The sequence below is a fragment of the Caloenas nicobarica genome, chromosome 26, assembly GCF_036013445.1.
Source record: "Caloenas nicobarica isolate bCalNic1 chromosome 26, bCalNic1.hap1, whole genome shotgun sequence".
Lineage (NCBI taxonomy): Eukaryota > Metazoa > Chordata > Aves > Columbiformes > Columbidae > Caloenas > Caloenas nicobarica.
Window position 1 is genome coordinate 2,250,210 of NC_088270.1, and position 25,107 is coordinate 2,275,316.

The following is a 25,107-nucleotide window of genomic DNA, read 5'->3' on the forward strand; positions in this document are numbered from 1 at the left end:
CGTTTGAGCCTTCAGCACAGAAGGTTACAACCAAATAAAGCTCACCATACTATACCAGGGCCTGGCAGACAGGGTGTCAGGGCACCATCCTGCCTGCTGATGTGCACACGAGGAAGCCTCCCCATCTCTCCCACCTGCAATGCACAAAACACACCCTCCCCAATTTCCCCCTTGCCCTGAAGAAAACACAGAGCTGTTCCCCCTCCTGCCTACCCCAAATCAAAAGAAGTGATGTGATCCAAAGCCTTGTGTCAGTGGGCATAAGGCAGACTGCTCCCAGCCCCTTGCCGAGAAACACCCACCTGGGGCTGTAATGGGGAGCAAGGCTGATTTGAAGTCCCGCTGTCAGGCCGGTCCCCATGGCCACTAGAGGTAGCTCTGCACACACAAACACACACAGGCATCCTGTGCAACCCTCACCGATGCAGCCAAGCCCCTTGCTGCCTTCCTCCCCGGCAGAGGCTACCCCCTTTGCCCTATCTTGTCCCCCAGCCTGGCACCAGCAGAAGCAACCATAGAAGTTTTTTGTTGCAAAAACCTCACTGAGGAAGAACAGGAGCTTTCCACGGCCCGCGAGTGTCTAGTGATGAGATGTTTCAAGGCCCTCCTTGCCTTTTGTCCTCAAATCCTGGGGCTGCTGGGGCATTTGGAGCCTTGTCAACACCCAACAGGGATCATAAACGGCACCAGGGTAACAGGATCGGGCCCAGAGCATCACTTCATGCCATGCCGCGTGCAGGCTCCTCTCCGCGGAGGGAAGGTGGACCGGGGATGCAGTACTGGACCTAGAAACAGGCAGCAATATCAGGCCCCTGTAAGCAATAAGTGAGACAGGTCAGTTCCCTACACAAAGCTGTTTATTTAGAGGTGTACCACCTAGTACCAGTGCCGGCACGCTTCGTCCTTTAGCCCAGGAGTGTCTCTGCACCTCGGTGTGCACGCAGCAACCATACAAGCCCCTTGCTCAGCCCAGCTCGGACGACACCTCCCTGGCTGTTCAGACTCCCTCGAGCAGCAGGTGTGGAGCATCCCAGGCTGGCACCCACTCAGCCAGAGCTGCTTCTCTGACCAGGGGCCAGGGCAAGGCAAGGAGCCCCCAGAGAATATCGGGGTGTGTGCAGGTCTCTTTGCCGCACACCCAGCCCCTGTGCCCCCAAACCCGAGGCCTGCAAGAGCCTGCAGCCTTGTTCCACACCACAACCGACAACATCGTCAGGCTGAATTGGTGTCCACAGCTGCTGTTTGACGAAGTGGCAAAACGGTCACCGTCAGCTATCTCAGCTATAGCTTCTTCAAGGGCCTTGCATGGATGGGGACAGTGGGGTCAGTCTGGCTGTATTCTCACCAGGCTCTGAGGGAGAAGAAAGTTTTTGACTTGCCTTGGAAGTGATTGAACCACTCTGGCAATCAGCTCTTAACGAAGGCAGGGTCTCTGTGAGTCTGAAAATGCCTCAAAATCCAGGATATGCAGGAACACCCCAAACATGGGTGCCTCATGTTTTCTTAGGGCATACGGCTCAGTCACGACGGAAGCCGAGCAGCCTGCATGCTCTGCTCTGTGGTCTCTGGTTACAGAGGTAAACATTACCCCCCTCCCAGGAGTGCCGGCTCCCCAGCACAGCACCTGTGGCACCAGCAGGCTCTACCCACCCACCACCGATGCTTTAGTGGGAAGCAGCTCCAGCAACACTAGGGCTTCGGGTCCCAAACCAGGCAGGGCTGGGTACTCCCCTGTAGCTCCCCCAGCACAGCATGCTTCTTTTCTTGCTGCGTTGCAGGTGGGAGGAGAGAGCTCCTCTCCGCAGGAGCCAGCGGGAAGCATCCCTGCAGAGCTGCCCCGAGCAAGGCTTGGCCTACCAGGAGCTGCAGAGGCGCAATTCGGTGCCAGGAATGGCATTGCCGCTGCGACCACTCCCCACAGAAGTCAAGTGTATTTGTTCAGCTTAAAGGAAAAGGAAAGATTTGGCTGCAACAATAGCCAAACTGAACTGCTAGTAGATTATTAACAGCCTGGCCTGCTTTCTGCCTCAGGCAGCTATTCCCGGGGCACAGCAGAGACTGTGGTGCCCAGGGAAAAGTTTAAATGCAACGTAAAACCCCAACTACATCAGTATTGTATAGTGATGAAGGGTTACCCAAAAACTGTGTCATCCTACCATGCACTGAAACCCCACCACTTGCAGCATACAGGGCAGGCCAGCACTGAAGCGTGTAGGAAGAGAGGGGCCAATTTGTGCAGCAGGAGCAAGTAGTTTGAATTAGGGGAAAATGTAAATAAACTCCAATATAAGGCCAACATCTGGGCAGATGGAAGGGAGTGCTGTGGAAAGCAGTGGGGTTCGGGTAGTTTCTGCTACCTAGGTGCCCAGGGCAGCCTTGTTGTTATGCCACACCCACCCACTGCCATTTTGGCCCAAAACCTTTAGTATTTAGCCTTAAAATGCGAAAAAATGTGCAAAAAGCAGCCCAGTCCCTTGCAGAGTCCTCTCTGCAGTTAGCAAATGAAATATGAGAGGGCTGGAGCCCAGCCTGCGCGACTGAGGGGAAAATACTGAGCTGGTTTTGAGGCATCTGCTTTGTTTGGGGAAAGATGGATAAAACCCTGCAAATGTCCCCAAAGCAAAGGGTGTGGGGGGCTGGCCCCACCAAATCTTATTCCCCCAGACCCTCTGCTAAATGAGGATGTGCTCAGTTTCACAAAAAGATAGCCCATTTTGTGGAGCTTTTGAATATTCAAATTGAAAGTATCGCGCAATCATTGATTGTCAAATCATTGGTTTCTAGAGGTTTTAAATACTTGGCATTAGGAGAGAAAAACTCAAACTTATACCCGTAGGGATAAAACAATAATATTGTCGGGATCCACCTGGCATTGCCACCAGGCAAGCAGGTCCCTTCGCCCCCAAATTTGAAGCCTGTTTCCTCTCGCCCTCTTCACCTGCTCTGGGGCTGGGGCCAGGGCCAGGGCCACCCCTGCCGCTGCACCGGGCGCCCGGCGAGGTGCTGCCCGCTCCTGCTCAGGATGTCCGGTAAGCCCTGCCGCGCTCCCCGTCCCCCGCCACCCCACTTTGGGGCTGTTTCGGGGTTCGCCGGGCTCATTTCCAGAGTAGAGGCAACCTCGCCTCCCAAGCGAGGAGGAACCGGGGACGGCGGGGAGGAGGAGGCAGGGACGCGCTCCTGCCGGCCAAGCGCCAGCGCCGAGCGGCCGCGGGGCCGCCAGCGGGGCCGGCGCGCAGCGGAGCGGGGCGCAGCGGAGCGGAGCGGAGCGCAGCGCAGCGCAGCGCGGCGGGCAGCGCCGGCCCGGCGGCAGCGGCCAGCGGGGGGAGCCGGGGCGCCGCACACCGGCCCGGCGCCGCTCGCTGCCCCGGCTACCGGGCCCCGTGGCTCCCAGCGGAGAAGCGCTGCCGTCCCGAGCCCTGCGGGAATAATGTTGTAATTTGAATGATGTGTGAATGTGTGTGTGTAATTTGAATGATTTCACTTTTAATGCGTCGTAATAATTTGAGCTTTTCTGTTGTTATCTTGTATTCCTGCCTTCCAAACGATCTTGTTTGCTTTGGGGTTGCTGTTTCATGGCATCGTTGCGATCCGCCCCCCAGCCTAAATGAAACAGAACCATATCATTCAATGTGTTTGTAATAAATGTGATAGTCTATAAGAGACAAATGTGCTTCACTATTATTTAGGATCGTTGCGTGCTTTCGATGCCTTTGCTAATGTTAATGTAAAATCTTCACATTTTAGTGATGTTTTTCTCACCTATTCTCAAATCAGAGTAAGGACCATGCTATGACAAAGATAAAAATACATAAAGGTATTTACTTATTATTTCTTTCTCTCAGCACGCTGGTTCCCACCTCTACGTGCCCTCACCAGGCTGCTCTCAACCCTCTGTCTACCCCGACCCCCAGCCTGCCCTTGTCACCCTGCTCCTGATCCCCAGCCTGTCTTTGTCACCCTGACCCCCAGCCCGCCCTCACCACCCTGCTCCTTGACCCAGAGCTCCAGCTTCATCACACTGCCCCTTCCACCCACAGACAAGGCGGTTCGGCAGAGCTGGTCGTGCTCTTGGTGCTTCAGCTGCACACAGACTGCCCTGGGGTCTCGGGGTGTGAGAAAAGCAGGATTCTTGAAGCACAATGCTCTGGCATGGGAAATGGGGGTGGGGGCTGCCTGCCAGCCAGCCCCTGAGTTAGAGATGCATCCATACCTCACCTGCTAATTTGTCTTCAAGTTGCTCATAGTGTAGTCCCTGGCACTGTCTATCAATCTGTGCAGCCCAGACCCTAGAGGATGTACGCAGTACAAACCCAAACTTGCAGAAGGGGCTTCTAGCTCAGCGCCCTCCTTGACTACAGGGAGGCCTTGTTAATGTGGTGTTCTCATTAAACTCAACCCTTCTCTCCGCTCATTTTCCCCATCTTCAGTTTGTTGAATAGAAACAAAACATAAAAAAATGAGATGAATAATCCCCAGCTGCTGAGACCACAGCTCGGCAAGGTCCCCTCAAGGCAGACCCAGCTCAGCATGCCACCTTTCTTGAGGGACCTATGTGCCTGTTGCAGCATGTCCTGAACCAGAGCACCCAGGGGGCAGCAGGAGGGTCGGGCAGGCAGGAGGGTGAAGGTGCTGTGCAGCCATCAGCAACAGAGAGAGGTTGTGGCAGAAGAGGTCAGTGCCTACAGTGTGGGATTCCTTGGGTATATGGTCAAATGTACAAATCCAGTGCTGTCTTCTTGCTGCATACAGCAGCAATAGGGCAGGGAATGTGCAACCAGCTGCCTCCACTGGGGAACAGCTGACTGCAGGATGAGACAACACTAGTGTTTGTAAGATCTGCAACTGGATGGAAATAACAACAGAAAGTAAGGACAGAAACAGAACTGCCAGAGGCTTCTAGCATGAGTACAGCAAGTAAAAGTGATTTTTCAGAATAGGTAAACTCTTTACCATTTCCTGTAGGGAGAATCTCTCACCAGGAAGTGACTGACGATTGCTGATTGGTTTTGGCTGGATTTCAGACATCCTAAATGTTTGTTTGAAATAAATGGGAATTGTACAGAATGAGCAAAATGAGATAATCTAGGTTTTGCAAGAAATGATTCATGAAAGCAGTAATTTTATTCATGTTTTGTTTAGCCCTCTGAATAACTGCCCACATAGTTCCATTGTTTTACTCCTGGTCTTTATCTGCCAGATGAAGTGCTTCCCACATTTATTTTCAGGTCCTTAGAGTGGCAAATATGATGGGAATTTAAACAAATTCAACAGTACTACCAAATGGAGCTTGCTATTAGGAGACCTGGAGGGTGTGATGGAAGGAGATACTAAAGAACAAAACAAAACGTATGATTACTACATATAATCAACACAAATTTTTTTCATAAATGTCTGCTTGTCATGACCTTGACTAGCAGGTGCCAAAGAGGGCTACAAACTGTGATTATAAGTGACTTAACAGTGACCAGTTAATCATCTGTTTAAGGAGACTCCACGTAGACCATGCCTGAAAACATTCTGGGTTTGCTGTATGCTCTGAAGGTCTCCTATCTTGTAAAATGTTTTTCTTCCAGGAAAGCCCAAGGTGTATCAAGGCGTTAGAGTAAAAATTACAGTTAAGGAGTTACTGCAGCAGAGAAGAGCACGGCAAGCAGCAACCAGTGCAGCAGTAAGTAAAAAAATCTTTTGGTCTGCTTTGTCTCTTCTCTTTTAATCTTTTTTACTAAGACTAATCTCTGGGCCAAGGAGACTGCCAAAGTCTGAGTGTAGCGGGCTGGTGAAGATGGGGAAGAAGAATATTCAGCCAGGCTGAGTGCAACAGTGATCTGAACAGGTGACGGTCTGAGCCATTAGTGCAGGGAGAAAGCAGAACTGGTGTTCCAGAAACGTAACTCTCTCTGGGATGGAAGGCCCACATGGAAAAATTAACGCCTCCAACATTTTTCAGTACCATCTGGGCAGCTCCTAGCCCCATCTACTCTAAAGGAAGAGACAGAGATCTGCGTGTGTGTACACACACACGTGCACACTCGCAGTCACTTATCCAGTCTTTGTAGGAGCCCTCTAGCTCCAGCCACTCTAAGGATTTGCATAAAGAGGTTGGTAACTCATTACTTCTTCCTGGTTCATGACATTACAGCTTTGGCTGGTTTTTAGATTTCATCTCCCACCTCGTGTACCTCGTTGCAGCTGATTGCACAAAAAGCTGAGCAGCCTGCAAGCCACAGGCAGAGAGACCTGGGTGAAGAGTGCACAAAACTGCTGGGCTTTGGAAATGCTGGGTCCCTCCTCCCCTCCAGCCCTAACAGAAGCAGCGTCCTCGCTGCAGCCAGGTGTCACAGGGCTGTGTGGAACCGGTTTTCCCTTCCCACAGCGAGTTTACACAGCACTTGTTTTGTCCACGTAGGAAAACGTGAAAAGTGGCAATACAGGAGTTTACCTTTGTGATCTGCAAAACGTACACGTGGTTCTGGAGAGGCCCCAGAGGTTAGGGCTGGCAGGATAAGCTGAGCCTGAAAACTTCTGCTGGTAGTGGCCTGACTCTGTCTGCTCTGTTACACATTCGCAGCCAAAGAGAAAAGGGGTAGTCCTACAGACACTATTTAATGAATTAAATGCACAGGGATGTGCTAGGAAGCTGTTGCTAGGGAAAAGAGCCACTAACTTGAAAGTGTTTTGAATAAAGAAAATTTAGTGGAAGTTGGTCTGAATTAAAATGGGGTGGGGGGGGGGGGAACCAAACCAGAAACCAACGACACCACAACAGTATTTGTATTTGCAGAGTAAAATCCTGGTCCCAAACAACAAGCATCAAAACTCCCACTGCTTTTATTCTGGATTTCTCCCCTCTAGCAGGTCAGGTTCCTAGGACAGATTGATCTGTCTGCTTCAGATTCCAGCAGGCCTCAGAAAATGACACTGTCCATCTTCACAGAGGCACGTAGCTGTGTTACACTGGGGAGGGGTGCTGGAGCTGGTTCTCAAATGACAGCAACGCTGAGCACAGTGACCCAGTCTGATGCCCAGCCATGGGGATACCTGCAATTGTCTTTAGTCACGTTTCAAGAATTACTGCTACAATTTGTTAATTGCTCCTTTTCAATCATATTTATCCTTACAAATTCTTTGGGATCCCTCCAGTGTGGAAGTCATGGTCCTAGAAATTAACACAGGTTAGTTTCAAAGGCAGCCACATCTCTGCTGAATTAATAGTGACAATGCAGGAGGAAGAATGCACTAGCCAGGTTGCTAGTGTCCTCCTCCAGTGCCGTTACAGGCTCAGGGAAAAATCACGTTATATACGTTGATCTTGTTTTGTCAATGCTAGGGAAGTTTTCCATGTCACAGCCACGAGGTAAAAAAGGCTTACACAAATAGGTTGAAGCGAAATCCTGACTTACCTCAACAAGCAGAAAAATGCTTCCCTGTGTTAACAGTGTATACAATTCCTTTCCTTCCCTTCTCTTTGGTCAGGTTTCTTGGGGCAGCAACAACATCCAGTTTTCAGAGTCTGTGTCTCCTCCTCACCCAGGTTGGTACAAAGCCCATGCACATGTCCCTGCCCACTCCCTTCCCAATTTTTTCCCACAGCCCGGAGTCTTTCCAGCCCTTGGTTGAGGCAGGCACTACCAGATAACCGGCAATGCAGCCAATCAGCACCTGAAAGCAGCCCGTGAAATGCAGATGAGGATGCCGTGAGGCCAGCAGGGTACATATTACCCTGTTCAGGAACACGCTCACATGCTCTCATTTGTGCAGTCTATTTTTCCCACAGCAAGGAGCGAGATCCCCTTCAGGAAGGGATCCTCATCCTCTAGGGAATAACACCGTAGCCAGGCTGTCGTCTGTGGGTCCAACTGGAGCTAGAGGGTCAGATCACCCTGGAGCACTGTGCGGAGCTCCAGCAGAGTTGGCTGTTCTTGCTCTCCTGGCAGCACCTGTAGGAGCGAGATGAGTGTCAGGTTTTCAGCAACACAAAGAGTTTCTTCCTCCTGTATGTGACTATCCAAAGAAAAGGGAGAGGGGTGGGGGGAATAGCACTTTGGGCTCACAGATCCTTCAATTATTCTGCAGCCAAAGCAGAGAGACTTAAAAGGTTGGGGCAAGTGTGAATATATGCATTGTATGGACAAGGAAATGATTAAATCATCAATATTTGGGAATCCATTTGCTTATGTTAATACAGAAACGTGAGACATACCAAAGCTTTTTCAGGCTGGATAGTCTCCATCTGTTTATGTATTTTGGGTGATTCTCATTTCCTCCCCACATCCAGCTAAATACTGCCACCTTGAACCTGCAAAGAATTATGATGCTGACTCTCTACCTACGTGTAGTTCCATTGCCCTCAGACCTGTGCCACTCCATGTGGACAGAGCTTTGATTTTAACCATATTTGAATACAGCAAAAAAAAGATAATTCAGAAAGGCAGCTCTGCTGTGAGCTTTTGTACCCACAGCAAGCATGTTGCAGTACAGTGACAGTCTGACCCTACGGCTTTCTAAGAACTCGTGCTTCCACCAGTAACACTATGTGGACACAGTGCTACGTTATTACTGACTTGCTCCATTTTGTCTGCTCAGAATTTTGTCTCGTGTCTGGCTGTTTTGAGGATAAAAGAGCAAATTATTCTTCTGTTCTGCCCTTTTTCCTGCAGATGTAGCTACCCTGCATCTGGAGACTGGGTAAGGGAAAGGTGCAAGCCATCTGCCAAGCTGTGAAGCATAAATCACTGCATGGCAAGCTTCTAGGCTTGTAAACAGTTGACATTTGAAGGGAGGCCAGAGGGTGAAGGGTCTGAGGCATTTTCCAGCTGGATCCCTGTCCAAAATGGCTGGAGCCAGAAGAGTTTCCAGCAACATTTAAAGAGCTGTGGAGTTCTCTAAGCAGACTGAAGTTCCCAAGTTATTTGCATGCTTTAGAGCATCTTCCTCCTTGTGTCTGCTTCCCTAGAAAATTCACTCTGAACCTGAAGGACCTTTTTCCTTGTCTAAATCCATAGGGCTGCCAAACATATGAGAGTACTAAAACCTGACCTGGGGCGACACTTGCCCTTTGTGAAGACAGATACTGAATAATCTGCTACCATCTGGTTTACCTTCTCTCCTAGCACCTTTTGATTCAGAACCCACCTCTTCTGCTCCCAACTGTTGTCCATCATGGCAGTTTTCAAATTGCCTCTCCCGTGAAGAAAGCCCCAGCTATTTGGAGCAGCTGGTAGATTCCTGCCTTCAGACAGATGCACCCTCAGACCCGGCATTCGGTGCTTTCCCGACGTCCTCACACTGCACCTCAGACGCCTTCCAGCCAGTCCCGCTCTGCTTTAACCAGGGCCTGGTAAGCTTTGCGTCCCAGGGGAGCAGCCACAGGTGCACTCAGAGGGAACATGGGGAAGGGGGTCACATCCTGGGGCAGAACGACAGCAAGCTGACTTGGCAATGTCGCTGCTTTTAGGGGCATGGAGTAGAGTACAGCCACAGCGATGCAGGCTGCCTGTGAGTCTGGGCCTCCAAGGGCTGATCCGTCTCCCTGGGTAGCCAGAGCCTCCTGAAGAAGGCAATGGTGTGAAAATTCTGGCTGCTGCCCACATTTCCCTAAATGACGCCCTGGGTTTTTGTTTGTTTGTTTTTCTCTTAAACTCCAGGCTCCTGGATCCCCCAGTTCACCTGACCCGTCCAGCCCATTGAACTATAGCTGCTCTCCCCCTCAGCTGCCTCCTTTTGCCCCAGTGACCCACAGCCCACCCTCTGCTCTGGACACCAAGACCTATGGCTACCCTGTGGAGGAGTGGTCCTGCCACATCCCCTCCCCGTGCGGCGCCTCCGCCTGCTGCTGCACCGCCTGTGCCTCCCAGCACGGGGACAACGGGCTTCCGCAGTACTGCCACTGCCCCAGCACGGGCTGCACGGGCTACCTACCGCCCATGGCCATGGCCGATGACTTCTTCAGAAGCGACAGGAACTGTGACATCTGCTATAGCTAATGGGAGCTGTGGTTTTACACATCCACCGTACCCAAATCAGATTAATTGCCCATGAACTATGCAAAGTTAAGCTGCCTAACACAGTCCAGTTTATTCTTCACTACTCACACATTTTCTACATGACATTGTCACTACATTAGTCCTCCTGTCTTGTATGGTCAGGGGTATTTTGTTGTGGTGGTGGTTTGGGTTTGTTTTGTTCTCTTTGTTTTTGTCGTTGGTCTTTAAAGAAATCCTAAGCTGCCTTACCAAATACATGTGATTAAGCCAGCTCTTTTTGATGCAAATAAATAATTTGGTATGTATGCTGAAGCCTGTTCATTCCTCATGTGCTAAATATCAGCGCTTTTCTCTTCTACTAATGATCCAGGATCCTGGCCCTGTCCTCACAAGGGTGAGGAAGAGAGACTGTCAGCAACCTACCCAAGGAGCAATTACTCAGCAGCATGAAAGGTCTCACCCTTTCCAGCAGATAGAGAGTCTCTACATATCTTAGCATCCAGCACACTATCCAGAGAGAATTCTGCGTGGCAGCCTGCTCTGAGATGGATCTGCAGCTTCTTAAGCACTGCTTCTGCTCAAGCTGCTGTAACGACATCCTCTAGCGATTCTTGCAGAAAGGAAAACCGCTGTTTTCCATGCAAGCTCAGGGCTCAGCCCATGGCTCATGTGCCAGAAAGGCCCCTCAGGCCCGCACAGAGGTTGAATCCAGTGCCAAACCTCTTTGGGTGCTGCTCAACGCCAGCTTCCCCGTGAAGGCAGAATTTCAGTGAGAGGCTGATATAGCTGGGCAGCCCTTTGCATGGTTCGGTCTGTTGATATCAGGTTTCCTCCTCCTTTAAGTATGATCAACTGACCAGGAGCTTAATGATTATTTATTTGGATTTTTTTTTAAGTAGAGAATGGGAAAGTTATCATACCGGAGGCTTCCCTGTTTCTTGCATTAACCCAGACCTTTCCAGGACTGTGTCTCGTCTCCTTTTAACAGCACTTGGTGAGGCAGACTGCCAAGCCTGCAGTTCCTCAGCTGAGCACACAGACTGGAAAGAAAGAAGTATCTCTCCATGTTAAAACCAACACAAATGAAAAAAATAACTATACCTGTGAAAACAAATACATAGCTAGCCGTATGCTCACCTTCTCCTCCAGACACGTCTACAGTTAACTGAAAAGCTTTCCTCTCCCCAGAGCTGAAATTGCTCATATGGCCATCATTGAATCTATGGCTGCTGTTTCAGCGTGACTGATGAGGAGTGGCAGCGTGAGCGTGAGCACTACAACCCACCCCACATCCCATTCTTATTCTTGCTCCTTGGATTTTGTGTGACGCAGGCAAAACAAAAGCACGCCTCCAGTGGGGGAAGCGGTCTCTTGCAGGGTTGGGCTGGTCTCAACACTGAGCCCATCTCCCCCCAAGACGGGAGCATACAGTGTGTTCCTAAAGATGGCAGATACTTATCAGCCATCGGGACCATGGGACCATCTGCTCTGAAATTACCAACTACTCTGTTGGGACAAGGGTATTTCCAGCAGAAAGCTTCTACGCACTGGGGTCTCTGAACTCTAAGAACTTCCAATAAGTAGCTCTGTTCTCCATCTCTTGCAGCCTTTTCCTATTTCTCTGCTGCTCTTTCTCCAGTTGTTTTGCAATCCCCTATGCTAGGTACGGCAAACATGTTTCCAACACTGTTCCCCAGCTCCATGTCAATAGCTCCAGGTGACATATGCAGTGCAAGTAAAAGCTTGCTGGCTGTTGACACAGTGATGACTTGTTGACACAAGAAAGGAAAAAAAAAAAAGACAGAGGAGGACCTTTCAAAGGTCAATTGTGCATTTTATGGCTATAGGGAAAATATTCTTTCCCCCCTTTATTCCCTGCCCACCTTCTCCACTCTCCCCCTCCCCCCGAAAAAAAAAAAAAGGAAAAAAAAAGAAAAAAAAAGGATGGGAGCTTAAACGAAAGTAGCTTGGGTTGTATCTCCAACCAAGGTGGCACAGCACTACTGAAATACTGGCATTTCATCAGTCCCTGCCAGGTGAAGTTCTATCAGCCTATGTAACACACATGTTTACACAAAAGTGAGGATCACCCTGTTCGTACCAAAGCCATGAATAAGTAGCCAGAAGTAGCCCGCAGTTATAGAGAAAATAAAAGGTTCTTATTTTCAGACTCATTTAGCAATTGCACAGAGTGTTTGATCAAAAAGTTCTCCTTGCCAGCCGACTGGCTACTTTTCTATGGTGCCACTTCAGAACATTTGTTTGGTGATAAGATGCCTTTGTTATTAGCAACTTATCCAAAGCCACAGGTAGGAAGAGATAAACTGTGCAAATAAAGGGCTATCACACATTGCCAGTGCTGCTAAGGTTATAAAAGGTACATTTCCCCTGAAACAGTCATAAAAAATTGAGGGGTTAACTGTGAACTGAGATACTGCTCCAATCAATGAAATTCACCCCAGTGCAGGAGACTTAGCACTCAGGCCGCCTTTGAGACTTCAAAGGGATTTTCTTGATACAGAGGCCAGGAGCTGGCTGGCTTGACAGGGCAAGGGAAAGGTGCTTTACATGCATGGTGAAGCAGCAGCCTCCAGCTGTCGCGTGGATCCACTCCAAAGACAATATGTACAGCAGGTCTCTAATGTCTGAGCCTTGGGAAGTTGAACACAGATGTGCCTGTAGAGAGAACAAATCCTTCCTGGGTCGGTCGTGGGATCTTCCCTCTGCAAATCTCATCTATCAACTCCGAGTAACACAGGCTGCCACAGTGATGCTTTGAATGAAGCCACATCCATCCCTCCCCAGACTGATATTCTGGAGACGGCGATGTTTACAGACTACAAGTCACTGATGGCATCACTCTATCAGACATCCAACAGCAGGCAGATGAAACAATAAAGAGAGAAGCCGCTCTAGAAAACAGCTCATGAATTTTTTTCACTTGTTGCAAAAGGAATTCTCTTATCTCATAGGCATTTCTAGATGGCAAAAAGCTTTTTTACATTTTCCCTAGGGCCAGATGCTGCTCACAGCTTTACAGGTTTGTTGCTAGCAAGTCCAATAAATTAAGACTTTTATTGTCCATTTTGTCTTGACACGCAGTACTAACTCACTAATGCAGTTGTCACTCAATTCAGGGCTTGTTAAAACAACCCTCCAAAGTAAGAAAACACATGCTTTTGCTGGCCTGTGCCCAGAAACATGCAAATTTATGCAAACACATGCAAATACACGTCGGCTTTTTTGTCAGTGGATGTTGGCAGGCTTGTAGATATGATGTAGTGAGAAGCAATAGCAAAACAGTAAAGAGGAGGGCTGAGAAAGCTGAGAAGATCTCTGCATTTCTTAAGAGCTTTTGTTCAAGTTTGCTAAACAGTTGTTCAAACAGTCCAGGTCTGCGAGACTGACAAATGTTTTAGAAAATCCCTTTGAGTTAGTCAGTGGGAGTGATCAAGGAAGTTACTGCAGTGATTTAAGGCATCTGCCCTTCATCTTATTGTTCAGTCCTGGTAGAAAAAATAACTTGTGCAACATTGAGAAATCAGAAAACTATAATACAGAATGTGTACTGAAGATGAGACACCCTCTGTGAAAAGGTTGTCAAAACACGGCTTTCACTCCCTTCAGGCATCTATCTACCTTCAATCCTATTGACCCTGCAGAGATCCTGTCGCCAGCTGATTGCACAGCAATTCACAAATCATTTCACAGAAAGAAGAAGAAAAATCTATTAAAATGCACCCTTAGATGGCAATGGGAATAGTAGAGTACTTAGCACATTGCACTCTGACCCTGCTGTGTACCAGCCCACATGGCTCAGAGGTTTTCTACCCTGTCCATGCCCCAAAGCTCTTAAGGACCCAAAGGAAGCCTCTGCCTCCTACACAGGCATTAGCTCAAGTGAGGGTTTAGCTCCCCACTCCGAGATGCTTCCAGAGCTATTCTTTGCCAGCAGAGCTGGAGACTTGGATTGGATGAGGTATCTCAAAACAGAATCCCTTCACGAGGAAGCACTTAAGAGACACACGAACCTGCGCGGCTGAGAACCTGCCCCATGTACTTGCTCTTACAAGCATCTGTTTTCTTTTCTTGGCGTGGGGTGAGAGACTGTGGCAACGGACAGCTGCTTCAGTTTTCTTCCACAAAGTGCTAAGAAATGGGGTAGTAGCAGCTTGCAGGAACCCTCACGTGGGGCTCTTGAGTTCAGATGACCGTTCACTCGGGTGAAATACAGCCATGGATGACTCCTCAGGCTGACTTGACCTCTTCCATCCAGTCTTTTCCCTCACCTCAAGTCCCTGCATTCCCAGGTTAGCAGGAACAATGGAGGTAATTGCACATCACAAAGGCTTCGGCATTTCAACCAATACCTTTACACAGGGCCTAACAAGAGGCACAGTTCAAGCATGTCTTAGGGCAGTATTTCTCAACCTTTTACAGCCAGACTACCATCTTGTGTTCTGTCACCACTGTGGGTTTCAGTTGCCACCAAATCAAAGGTTGGCTGAACTTCAAACATTTCCTTATTTATGTAGCAGCCATTTGTTTTGCTTGCCTCCTTGCTTGCAAGCAATGCTTGGGGTTTATTAGTATTCTTTGTTAAGAAAATAAAGTTTTCAGCCATTTAAAAGCTTGTCTTTTGATGTCTTACATGCTACTTGTGGTCCACAGGTTGAGAAATGCTGTCATCCCGCCCTGGTTTAAAGACTCCAGGAGCAGGGACATGTCGTTTAACCATCCTCACAGTTTTTCTAAGAGGCCTTGTGCAACCAGCAAGCTGGAGTTGAAGCCGTTCCAGAAATTGCAGGCAACCTAGGATCTGGCTTTTTGGCGACAGGAAATGAATGCAGATGCAACTTTCCCTTTCTTCAGCAAATGCCTAACCTGCCAAAAAATGTAGAAGTTCACAATGTACCATCTGAAACTGTGCATGCAGACACCCCAATACATACGTACACACACTTACATGCATGTACATGTGTAAGTAAATAAACATATAAACATGTCAAATACTACAATATGCTCCAGGAGCCTTTTCACACCTGTAGGCAAGAAACCTGATCATCTCTTGAGATTTGCTGCCATTATGAAAGGACTATACATTGATACCTCCCCAGATGTGTTTGGAGTACCAGCTAATGCCTGCTTTGTGCTCCTCAATTACAGATTCACTGAAGTGGGGAACCCCCGAGCTTACATCACTGCAATGTCAGAACCGTGTCATACAACTTGTCCTCACTATTCTCCTGGTAAGGACAGGCAGCTGTGGTGTGCACAAGCATGTCAAGAAACAGCAGCAATGCAGATCACGTACCTGATCCCCAGCTTTTCCAGAAGGAGCCATATGGATTGGCTGATCATTGTCTAAGTTTCGGATGCTTGGGTCTGCCCCATGGTCAAGGAGCAACTGGACAATTTCTTTCTGGTTCTTGTCACGAGGCAATGCAGCTGCCATATGCAAAGCTGTGTTGCCATGTGCCTAATGCAGTGGAAGAAAAAGAAAACGAAGGTGGGAAGAGGGAAGAGAAACTTCCTGATAAGCTGTGCCACCTACTCAGAATTGTCCTAGAAATGGAGACTTGTAAAATGAGAACTGAAGAAGCCTCACATGATTACTTACTGGGAGGTGAGGGAGTATCCCTGCTCTGTTTCTCCCATGTATGGCTACTCATGCAGGAGATTTGTGGATTTAGATTTTTCTCTCTGATACAGCACTACAAATTGGGGGGCTTTAATGCTTGGGCTAACAGCTAACAAACAGTCCTGTATCAGCAACATCCCTCATCACTCTGCAACTCCCTGCTAAATCGTACCCTCATGTACACAGAGACCTGAGGAATAATTTGAAAAAGAGGAGGATAGAGGCCACGTAACATGCGTATTTATCCAGTAGAAGCCACAGGAGCTACTTCACCGGGAAACATTTAAGTCAGCCTAAGCGACACAAAACACATTATAATGTGTTACCCATCACACATGGGCCGTGCAAGGATCAACAGTCGCAGACCCATTTGTGCTCCATGCATCTCCACTATTCCCTTTTCACAACCACTTGCAAGTGCCAGAAAGTTGCAAAAGGACCTTGACACAAGTGAAAGCCAGACCCAATTGTGTACAGGTTATATGCGAGGCTCAGACTGATTTTTTTGGATACCAGGCATCTCTGACCGTAAGAGTCCCCCCCAGTCACCAAACTCATGGCACTAAAAAGAGGTGCTTTGAAAGGTACCAAGCTGTCCCAATGGTCCAACTGAGCCAGAGGTCCAGAAGCCTGTGTCTCTTAGTGACTCTGTGTACTGTGGACCAAACAGGGCTTGGCTCTGCAGCACACAAAATAAATCATGCTGGGCTCCAAACCTCCTCCTGGGTCCTCCCCAGAGTGCTGAAGGTAGAGCTTGGCTTCATTTTCATGGCGCTGTCATTAAGCAGAGTCCTGAGGTGAACAGCCTACTTAAACGCATATTGACTCCAGCTTTTTCAGTAACGGGATTTGCACAGACACGACACACAAAATCTGTTGTGAAGCCACGGGAGGGCGCAGGACAGAACATGCTGCCATTTGTTGCAGAAAAGCTGTGCTATCACCAAACTGTGCAGAAATCTGTGCCCCTGCCTAGTCAGGTATGACTGGTAACGGTTTTAAATGAGAAAAACCTAATAAGCAAATGCATAAGGCAAGGTATTTTTAGTCTGAAAAGAGTCTCATTTAGGCAGCTGTATATTTTTTCTGTCAGAAACGTCACATGTTTGTCCTGAACTTGGAATGCCTGGACACATATTGCAACCTGTATTACTATTCCAGTTGTTTAAAGGAATACGTATGATTTTCAGGTGCTATTTACCACTGAGACAAAAGGGACACTGAAGCACAAACAAAATAGCAAAATCTTAACAATGCAGACAATTCTCAGACAAGGCATTTTTTACAAGCCCTGAACAAGCAGATTCTTGTCAATATTATCATCCCATAGAGTCAAGGGATAGTTACAAGCTCTTTATAGGACTTTTTGTTGGAATGGAAACATCTGCATTTGCTGCATCTTTGTGGCAAGAGCACTTGACAGCTTCCAAATCTAACCATGGGGCTAAGAAAACAAGGCAATCTGACAATGCTTGATCTTGAAGCCTCCCATTGACTTTAATAGGGCTTATGCAAGACAATGGTCCAAAGCACCAATATGTGAGTGCTAGGAATCCTTCATCTGAAATATACCTCAAATGCCTCGATGTTTTCCTCATTGTGAAATCCACAAGGAAAAGGATTTGGAATGAAACAACCACAACAAGCAGTGGGTGAGCCAGGGAAGCCAAAATAATGGACTTCTGCATCTCTGGGGTTTTTTTGTCATCTTCATACTTGAAAGAACTAAAAAGTCAGGATGGGTATCAGACAACCTTGCCATCATATTTCTCACTGTCCAGACAGCTCACCAACAAGACTGAAGACTCCAAGTGATCCTATCACAGTAGGAAGCTCTCACACTATTGCGATAAAGAGACAACAGTAGACTCCCACAAACAAGCTAGCACCTGCCTAATGGGCCTTAAAAGATACAGAAAGAATGTAGTGAAAAGGCAGCATAAGGTCCTTCACTATACAGAAAGAGAGAAACACAGTGTTATTATCCACATACACAAAGCAAAACATGTTTCCTCCAGTCCAACAGAAACCTGTAGGGGAAAAAGAAATGTGAAGCTGCCCAGTAATCTGCTTCCCAAGTGAGCAACTGAGCTGATAGAAAATACTTAATTCCTTTCTGATGGCCACAAGCACATGGATGCACTAGGGAGTACAAGCAAGGCTGAGAGAAGGAAACTGTTGACATGAAAAATTAATGCACTGACACTCTCAAAACAGCCTTAACCTTGTCCTCCTCTCCCTCTGTCCTTTCCTGCTCCAGGATACCCTTCTGCAGAAGCACCCAGAACCACCCACTAAGTCCTGCTGAGAGGGGGCAGCTAGTCAAGAGCCAAAGCTCTGACTGATGGTACAGAGCAATTTCTCAGCTAAGGCACAGGAATGCCAGGACTTTTGCTTAGGAGGATGGGTGAAGCTGATACATCTGCTAGATAGTGTCACTGCTTGATATTTGCTCAGAGGTGAAGCAAGGGGCAGCAAGGGGATGGGCAACACAACAGCAGCACTGGGGAAGTTTCTAGCTTGCTTTATACAAAGTGGCTGGGCCTCCAGAAACCCTGCACCGAGAAACCAACGTTAGCAAAACTTCAGCTCAGTAGGCAGGGTTGTGTAGAATACCTGAAGTCAAGTCTTGCGCCCTCGGAGTCAGAGGCGGTTCTACTCGCCACGGTGCCCAGGCTCCCGCTGCTCAGCAAGGATGCTGCCTTGCTTCAAAGACCTGGTTTCCCCATGGTTCACCTGCCTGGCAACGTCAGCCACCCGTTCACTGCCTGTAGCACGTGTCTGTATTCTGTTATTGCTCCAGCAGCTGTTAGGGCTGGGGGGGCCCTGTGGATGTTTTGATTCTCCAGGTTCAAACATGCGGGCAGCCATCACAATAACCAGTTTGTGCCCAGGCGCAAACAGAGTCAGAAGACTTGCAAATAACATTTAAGGCGGAAAGAGTCACCATCTCCCTTAACTGAAATAGGAACTTCATCCTGCCTGCAGCGGGCATTTTTGACCGGAGAGATTACTTGATATGCGGCTATCCTAAACTACAGCCTTTCAGTATTATGTTGCTGCCAACAGCAAATCATTGCATCATTGCAGATCTGCTTTCTCAATCTTCAGCCGAATCTAATAAAATTCGTGTTCCTCCTCAAGAAACCGCTTCCCACGTCCTTCCTCTTCCCTGGCTACCTCACTCATTCTGACAGCTTCTGTATGCACTTCATGACACAACTCAGAGTTCAAGCCAGGCACTGATTTCCAGGTGAAGTGTCTATTTACTAGAAAATGCAGTTTCAGGTTAGGGGTAAAAAAAAAAAAAAAAAAAAAAAAAAAAAGGTCATCGTTCATATTCACAAACTCTTGTTCTTTCCCTCCAGAAAAAAACGTGTGTGGGATGAGAATAACTGGTTTCTGTAGGACCCCACAGATCTAACACCCCTGTCCGCACGCCGCATCCCATTGCAGCAAAGCCCTCACACTGCTCTCGGCGTCTGCTCTGCCTGTGGATGTGCACACAAGTCCTGTCCATGCGTGGCCTGACTCACCTTGTTGTTGACAAAGTCCTTGGACTTGAAAGCATTCAGCTCCAAGAAGTATCTGAGCAGGGAGATGTTCCCATCCTGGACTGTATAATGAAGAACTGTCTTGTTACTTTTCACATCCTATTGAAAAAAAAAAAAAAACAGAAAGAACAACCAAAATAAGGAACATTCTGCAGAAAAACCTGAAGTTGTAATATAAATCCATCAGACAAAAGTCCGGGACAGCTCTGCAGCTGATGTGGAGCACCTCCTTCCCTTCAGTGGCCCTCTTACTGTCCAGTGTTTGCTTCAGACTGCAAGAAAGTAACTCCAAAAGGCAGCAACTGACTCTGCAACCAGTCACTTGAAAGGGGAACAGGCTTGCTCCTTGTGTCAGCAGTTCATTCCTTCTCCAACTCTATAGTTTGAGCACAGGACAAGCATCAGGCAGGGCAGGGGAGAGTTTCCGTACAAACACTCGGCATACGGCTAACTGAGCCGATCCCTTACCCGGCTGTAGATGGAGGCTCCCGTCTGCACCAGGAGGTGGATACAGGACTCCAGCTCTTTGCTCTGGTGCTCAAGATCTTTCTGCTGCTCTTCTGCCAACATTTGGCAACCCTGCTCCCGGAGCAGGGCGTTGTGGGCCAGAACGGCACAGTGGAGTGGGGTATGGCCTGGAAAAACAAGTATGGGAGGAAGATAACGACAGTCTCCGCAAAGATATTGATGTATAGAGAGGAAGCGAGGGCTGGTGGGGAGAGCTTATGCACCTCTGCACATGTGTTGTGAAGACACAAGACATTCTCTGGTTTCAAAGGGACTATATTGGCTGTATAGACACTTTATGGGGCACTCCACCATGTGCTCGGTTCCAATCGTGCATTGAATTGTCAGCACCTTTGAGTTCTGTGGCACTTGAGCACACAGCAACAACTCTCCCCCAGGCAGTTCGAGGCCACTCTGGCCTCCTAGCACACCGGCAAATACCAATAAGCATCAGTCAATGAAATAGCCAATACGGTTTTTCAGTTTTTAATACCACTATAAAAATATTTGTGCAAAGGTTTTTACCTTCAAAATCCTTCATTTCTAAATCAAGAGGGAAACCTAGAGACAGTATTACCTAGGAGCAACAGAGAAATGAAAAATTTTAGTTGAGCAGAATACTGCCCGAGCCCAAATCAGTCAAAACTAGCAACATTTTAAAGCAAAACACACAATCAGATAGTTAGCATTTAACTACAAACTAAGCCCTCATTTGACACTAGGTTTCAGTGCCGTGAATCTGCTTCCCAACAGGGACATTCAGGGTTACACAAGATGATCACGTTCGCTAGTATCCTAAAACCCACTTCAGTGTAGTACCCCATTAGATTCTCAGTTTAGAACAATAACATTAAGTCACTGCCCCCAGCACAAGAGTGCTAGCCTCCTCACTTTCACCCTGAATTAAGCAAAAGCACCAATAACACCAATTCATATCTGTTATGAGTTATTCTTAGCAAAGGCAAATTAAAATCTCTCCTTGACCTGTACAGCCAAACTTTATTACCAAAAACTTTGGTGACATGGGAAATTCTAGGACTGGATTTATTTATTTTTCTTTTTAATATGCAGCAGTGTGACAGTTTAAAGCCAAAACTCGTTGCAATGGCTACAGTAACAAGAATGCAGAGCCTATACATGACACAAAATAGTGGTCTGGAGATGAGCATTGCTTGGATTCAGCAAAGAGTAAAACTTTTAAAACCCTTTAACCTGAGAAAATTATAGATTCGATGTGATGCAGCCAAGTGGCTCCTTGTCTGTATTATTACAGATAATACATTTTTTGCTCTTGATTGAATAAAGCAGGTTGTTCACATTAAAGCATCATGGCTGAGAATTTTTGCAGTGTAGTGACTCATTTAAAACCTCGTCAAGCTGGACAAGGCACAGGACAGAATCCTTCTGCTGAAAGATTATCAGAATGGTTAGGGCTTGTATATTTTTCATAACAAGAGTATTAATATAACATATACAGATAAAATACAAGTAGCTCTGAGCTGCCTGATTATTAGAGATTAGATGTTTAATGTATTAGGAAAAACAAACCAAAGCACAACACCACCAAAACAACAAAAATGACCAAGCAAACCGTAAAGCCCTTAATGGCTGTAACTGCACAGAGAGGCAAGCCTGTGTGCATTTTCCCTTTTTATGGCAAGGAAAAACACCAAAAAAACCCCCCAAACAAAACGAAACCCCACAAACCACCACAAGGCACTCTGGGAGGCTTTGTTGGAATCATCTGGATGTAAACCACTTTTCCCCACTGAATGCAACACCTGCTTTCTGAAGAACTCGCGATGTTACACATTAACCGCCTGCTCATGACTTAACCCTGGGCACATGCAAGGCAGAGCTAACGAGCGCTGGAGCTGGAGCGTCGGCTTGCCAAGTACCCCCTGGCACTTCCACTTCCACATCCCTCATCCTCCCTGCGCCCTGCCCTCGGGGAAACTCATCAGCAGCCACGCTGCTGCGATGAAACTCCGCGTTGAAGCTGCTTGTACTCAGTCCTGACACCAACCAAGCGAGGCACGCTTTATTAATTCCATTTTATGGCCAATAGCTAAGCATTTAAGAGACACATTCCAGTATGCTTATCTCTGCTATGAAACCCCTTCCAAAAACTCCCACAGTGACTTTTCTAATGTGCTAATTTTCTCCTTCGAGTCCAGCGGGCACACAACTTAGATGTAGACCCTGCCTATAGAAAGAGCTGTGAAGCAACAGGAAAGCAAAGTTCTGGTCATATAAGTCATGAAAGCTCTAGTACATTCTGGCCATACAGGAGTGTCTAGTTTTTCCTCACACCCTGGAAAACCTTCGCAATGGATCTTGGTTTTGCCTTAAATGTGAAAAACGTGTCTTATTTTGGAGGCTATCCCTGTGCTGGCTCTGCCTGCAGAGTCACATCTGCTCTCTCTTCAGCTGGCTTGAGTCCGGACACAATTTGTTGCTCCCGTCTGGATGGCACTGACATCAGGAACAGGGTTTTACACGGGTGTTATTGCCCCCTCTCCTGACACCCCACAGCTGTCTTCATCCTCTGGGGAGCCCCATCCATTGCAGGCGTCCGTACAACACCGGGGGCTCAAGCCAGAGCAAGCCCGCTCTGCCTGACCTGCCATCAGCAGATTTAGAGCTACAATCTGCAGAAAGGATTTATTTTCCCCCACAGATATGTTAAAGCCATTTTCTCTGTAACAGGAGGTTGATGTTAGCTGCAAGTATAGTCCTGAAATAGGAATAACCTGGGAAGTTGATTCCCAGCACAGTATAAAAGGAGACTTTGATCAGCCTTCATTACTTACTGACATATTGCCTTTTGAGCATATTATTTAAAGACACCAATGTTGAGATTTTAACGTTAGTTTATATTGCTAGCAATTAAAACAATAAAAGCTTTTCCTACCTGAAGAACTTGGGCATACCCATATGTTGCAGCAAGGTGTAAAGCTGACTGCCCTTTGTTGTCTACAGCGTTGACATCTGCTCCTGTCTGGATCAAATCATAGACAATAGCTGGCTGCCTGGCAGTGACGGCCACCAGCAGAGGAGTCTGGAAATAGCAGCACAGCAGATAGAATGTGAGAGTCGAGAAGCAGACGCTGTCACAAAATGAGGAACAGGGAAAGGTAGTCTAGGATGAACAGTATCTGGAATCCCAGGGCTTGTGGTGCATAAATGAAACACAGCTCACAGACAGGGTTTGAATCCTGCATATTAGGACTCGTGGCATCACAAGAATGGGGGCATTTCCCAGCTCCTGCTGAACTCTCTTCAACCCTGATTTGGATGACAACCCAAACCCAGCATTTTTGAAACGCTGTTTATGTCAGGTACAGCACTCCTAGCGTAAATCTGTTGCTCATAAAACCTTCAGCCTCAAAGACTACTGCCCACATACTCATCTTTTCCTGCACCAGTGTTGTCTTAAATCACTCTATGAACCATGGGCTGAAAAGAGAAAAATATCATTCTCATCCCACCTAATCTTAGGATCCTGCCAGAGGCACTCGAGTCATATCAATGCTCAAGGCTTTTTTTGCAGTGACAGAGCTGGATTTTTAAGGGCATCAGTTGCTCTCAGTCATGCAAAGCCCATGCCCATCCCAAATACCACTGTTTGCAGGAGAAAGTGGTTCATATTACCTTTCCTCTGTGTTCCTTGGCATCAAGTCTTCGCAACAATTTCATGCGCTCTGCAGCTGCCAATGTGTACGCCCTCATACCTTTAGCTGCATAAATATGTAGAATTCTAAGACAGTAAATAAAGACACCGATCACTGCTTGGCTGTGAACCACCCTGGAAGTAAACAATTTTATGGGGTAGCATAGCTACTTTTGGGGTTTTATACCCAGTGTTCCACAAAACCATGCCATAACCCCCAAAAGGGCTTGACCCTGAAAGCACCCACTCCCATGGAAAGGGCTTCCTACCTTGAAAAAACTGCAGCTTTCAAGAGCCCTCAGCACTCCTCAGCTTTGATGTGCTGTTGTCTCCTTTCTACTTCAGGGCTTTATTTCAAGTGAGGTGTGCCCTCCTGCTGCTGCCCTCCTGCTTAGAGGAATCTGAGCCCTTCACAAAACCTAGTGCTGGAGGCTGATATAGCCTTGTACGCATTAGTGAGATCTCAGCATCCAGGGTAACAAACAGCCTCTTCTAAATGGGGTATTTGTAACGAGCCTGTTAAGCTCTACTTCTTTATCAAAACTGCTGGCGAGAGGGACCGACTTCTCATCTTGCACATAAGATAAGGAGTTGTCACAACCCATAGCAGTTACGGGCTTAGGTGACATGGCCCTTAACAATGGGGAAAACCCTTCACTGCTTCACTTTGGTTGCCTGGCTCTACGGCTGGAACTGGAAGGAATTACACAGAGCTACTTGCCACTTCCATTCCCCCAGGTCCTATTTGCAAGGGTGCCAGGCTTGCGCAGGTAGCTTTGCGATTCCCTTTTGCACAGGAGGAGACCATCCCACAGGCAGCTGTGCCAGCCCCCGGGGTTCGTTTCGCTCCAGACAAGCAACGTTTGATACTTTTTAGTCAGAAGGTAGTGGGTGGTTTCTTTCCTCAGGTGATGTTGTACCCCAGAGCCATAGCTTGCAATTTCAGGAAGCAGAAATGCAACTACATGGTTAGTCCGATTTTCAGTCGAGCTCAGCATTAGCTGTGGCTGCACATCCACACATCCCCAGGGATGCCAATAGAGGATAATAGCGATTGAACTAGCACCTGAACTGCAGGAGTGCTTTTGTGAGTAAGGACTGCTTGAGTAAATAGTGCCCCCAGGCCATATTTGGATCACAGATCTCCTCCTTAGTATGCCTTAATGTGCAAAATTAGCAGAAAATCTAACAGTTAATCTGTGGTTCTAGGCTGTACATATGTTATTGAACTAATCGATTGCTAAACCAATGCTGGGTTACCCTCTTGGATAGGAAATAAAACACTCTAGGCATATGAAAGTTACTGTAGATCTTTATTGAAAAAGATTATCTTTTTCTAACCAGAACAACCCAGAAAGAAATTCTGAAACAGTTCATCATCGTTTTATATTCACACACAGAATTTACATACATTGAAGTGAAAGAAATTTAAAAGCAATCTTAGCAACCACAGGCTTGATTCACAACTGCATTGTTCCAGTTTTACCTACTGAATATCTTTGTATTTATAAAACTGGAATAAGCAGTGGCAAAGTAAGCTCCTTCTAATTAATTTCTTTGCTGGGTTTTTCTGCAAATGTAAGCCACTAATTTCAATGCACCTGAACTACTGCTGTTTTCAAATAACTTTATGATCACTTACATGATCCATTGCTTATGTCTTTCAGATTTGTCAATGTTAAATAACAAAACATGCTTTTAAAGTCCTCAAGACTTTCGACATGAGCTTGCAAACCTCACTCAGGCATA

At 47.3% G+C, this 25,107-nt stretch overlaps 2 protein-coding genes across 2 annotated transcripts; one reads left to right on the top strand and one right to left on the bottom strand.

The window, feature by feature from the left end:
- The first annotated feature begins 359 nt into the window (after positions 1-359).
- POU2AF3 (POU class 2 homeobox associating factor 3) lies at positions 360-9,983 on the top strand. The gene is made up of 9 exons (XM_065651883.1): positions 360-372; positions 910-1,018; positions 1,779-1,930; positions 2,960-3,029; positions 3,111-3,432; positions 5,567-5,668; positions 7,474-7,531; positions 9,111-9,337; positions 9,645-9,983. The coding sequence occupies exons 1-9, from the start codon at positions 360-362 to the stop codon at positions 9,981-9,983; spliced, it is 1,392 nt and encodes a 463-aa protein (XP_065507955.1).
- Positions 9,984-14,795: 4,812 nt separating this feature from the next.
- Positions 14,796-23,417, bottom strand: NFKBID (NFKB inhibitor delta). The gene is made up of 7 exons (XM_065652180.1): positions 23,340-23,417; positions 22,600-22,746; positions 20,211-20,262; positions 19,647-19,813; positions 19,161-19,277; positions 15,298-15,462; positions 14,796-14,867 (listed from the first exon to the last, which is right to left on the bottom strand). The coding sequence occupies exons 1-7, from the start codon at positions 23,415-23,417 to the stop codon at positions 14,796-14,798; spliced, it is 798 nt and encodes a 265-aa protein (XP_065508252.1).
- Between the last annotated feature and the right edge of the window lie 1,690 nt (positions 23,418-25,107).

Bases quoted from the DNA above. Each gene is read 5' to 3' on its own strand.
- POU2AF3 (XM_065651883.1), top strand. The intron at 3,030-3,110 runs GTAAGCCCTGCC...TTTCCAGAGTAG, and splicing joins GCTCCTGCTCAGGATGTCCG to AGGCAACCTCGCCTCCCAAG. The intron at 7,532-9,110 runs GTTGGTACAAAG...CTTCTCTCCTAG, and splicing joins TGTGTCTCCTCCTCACCCAG to CACCTTTTGATTCAGAACCC.
- NFKBID (XM_065652180.1), bottom strand. From the start codon at position 23,417: ATGAGGGCGTACACATTGGCAGCTGCAGAGCGCATGAAATTGTTGCGA. The intron at 19,278-19,646 runs GTAAGGGATCGG...TTTTTTCAATAG, and splicing joins GAGCCTCCATCTACAGCCGG to GATGTGAAAAGTAACAAGAC. The intron at 14,868-15,297 runs GTACGTGATCTG...ATTTTTTGGCAG, and splicing joins CTGGAAAAGCTGGGGATCAG to GTTAGGCATTTGCTGAAGAA.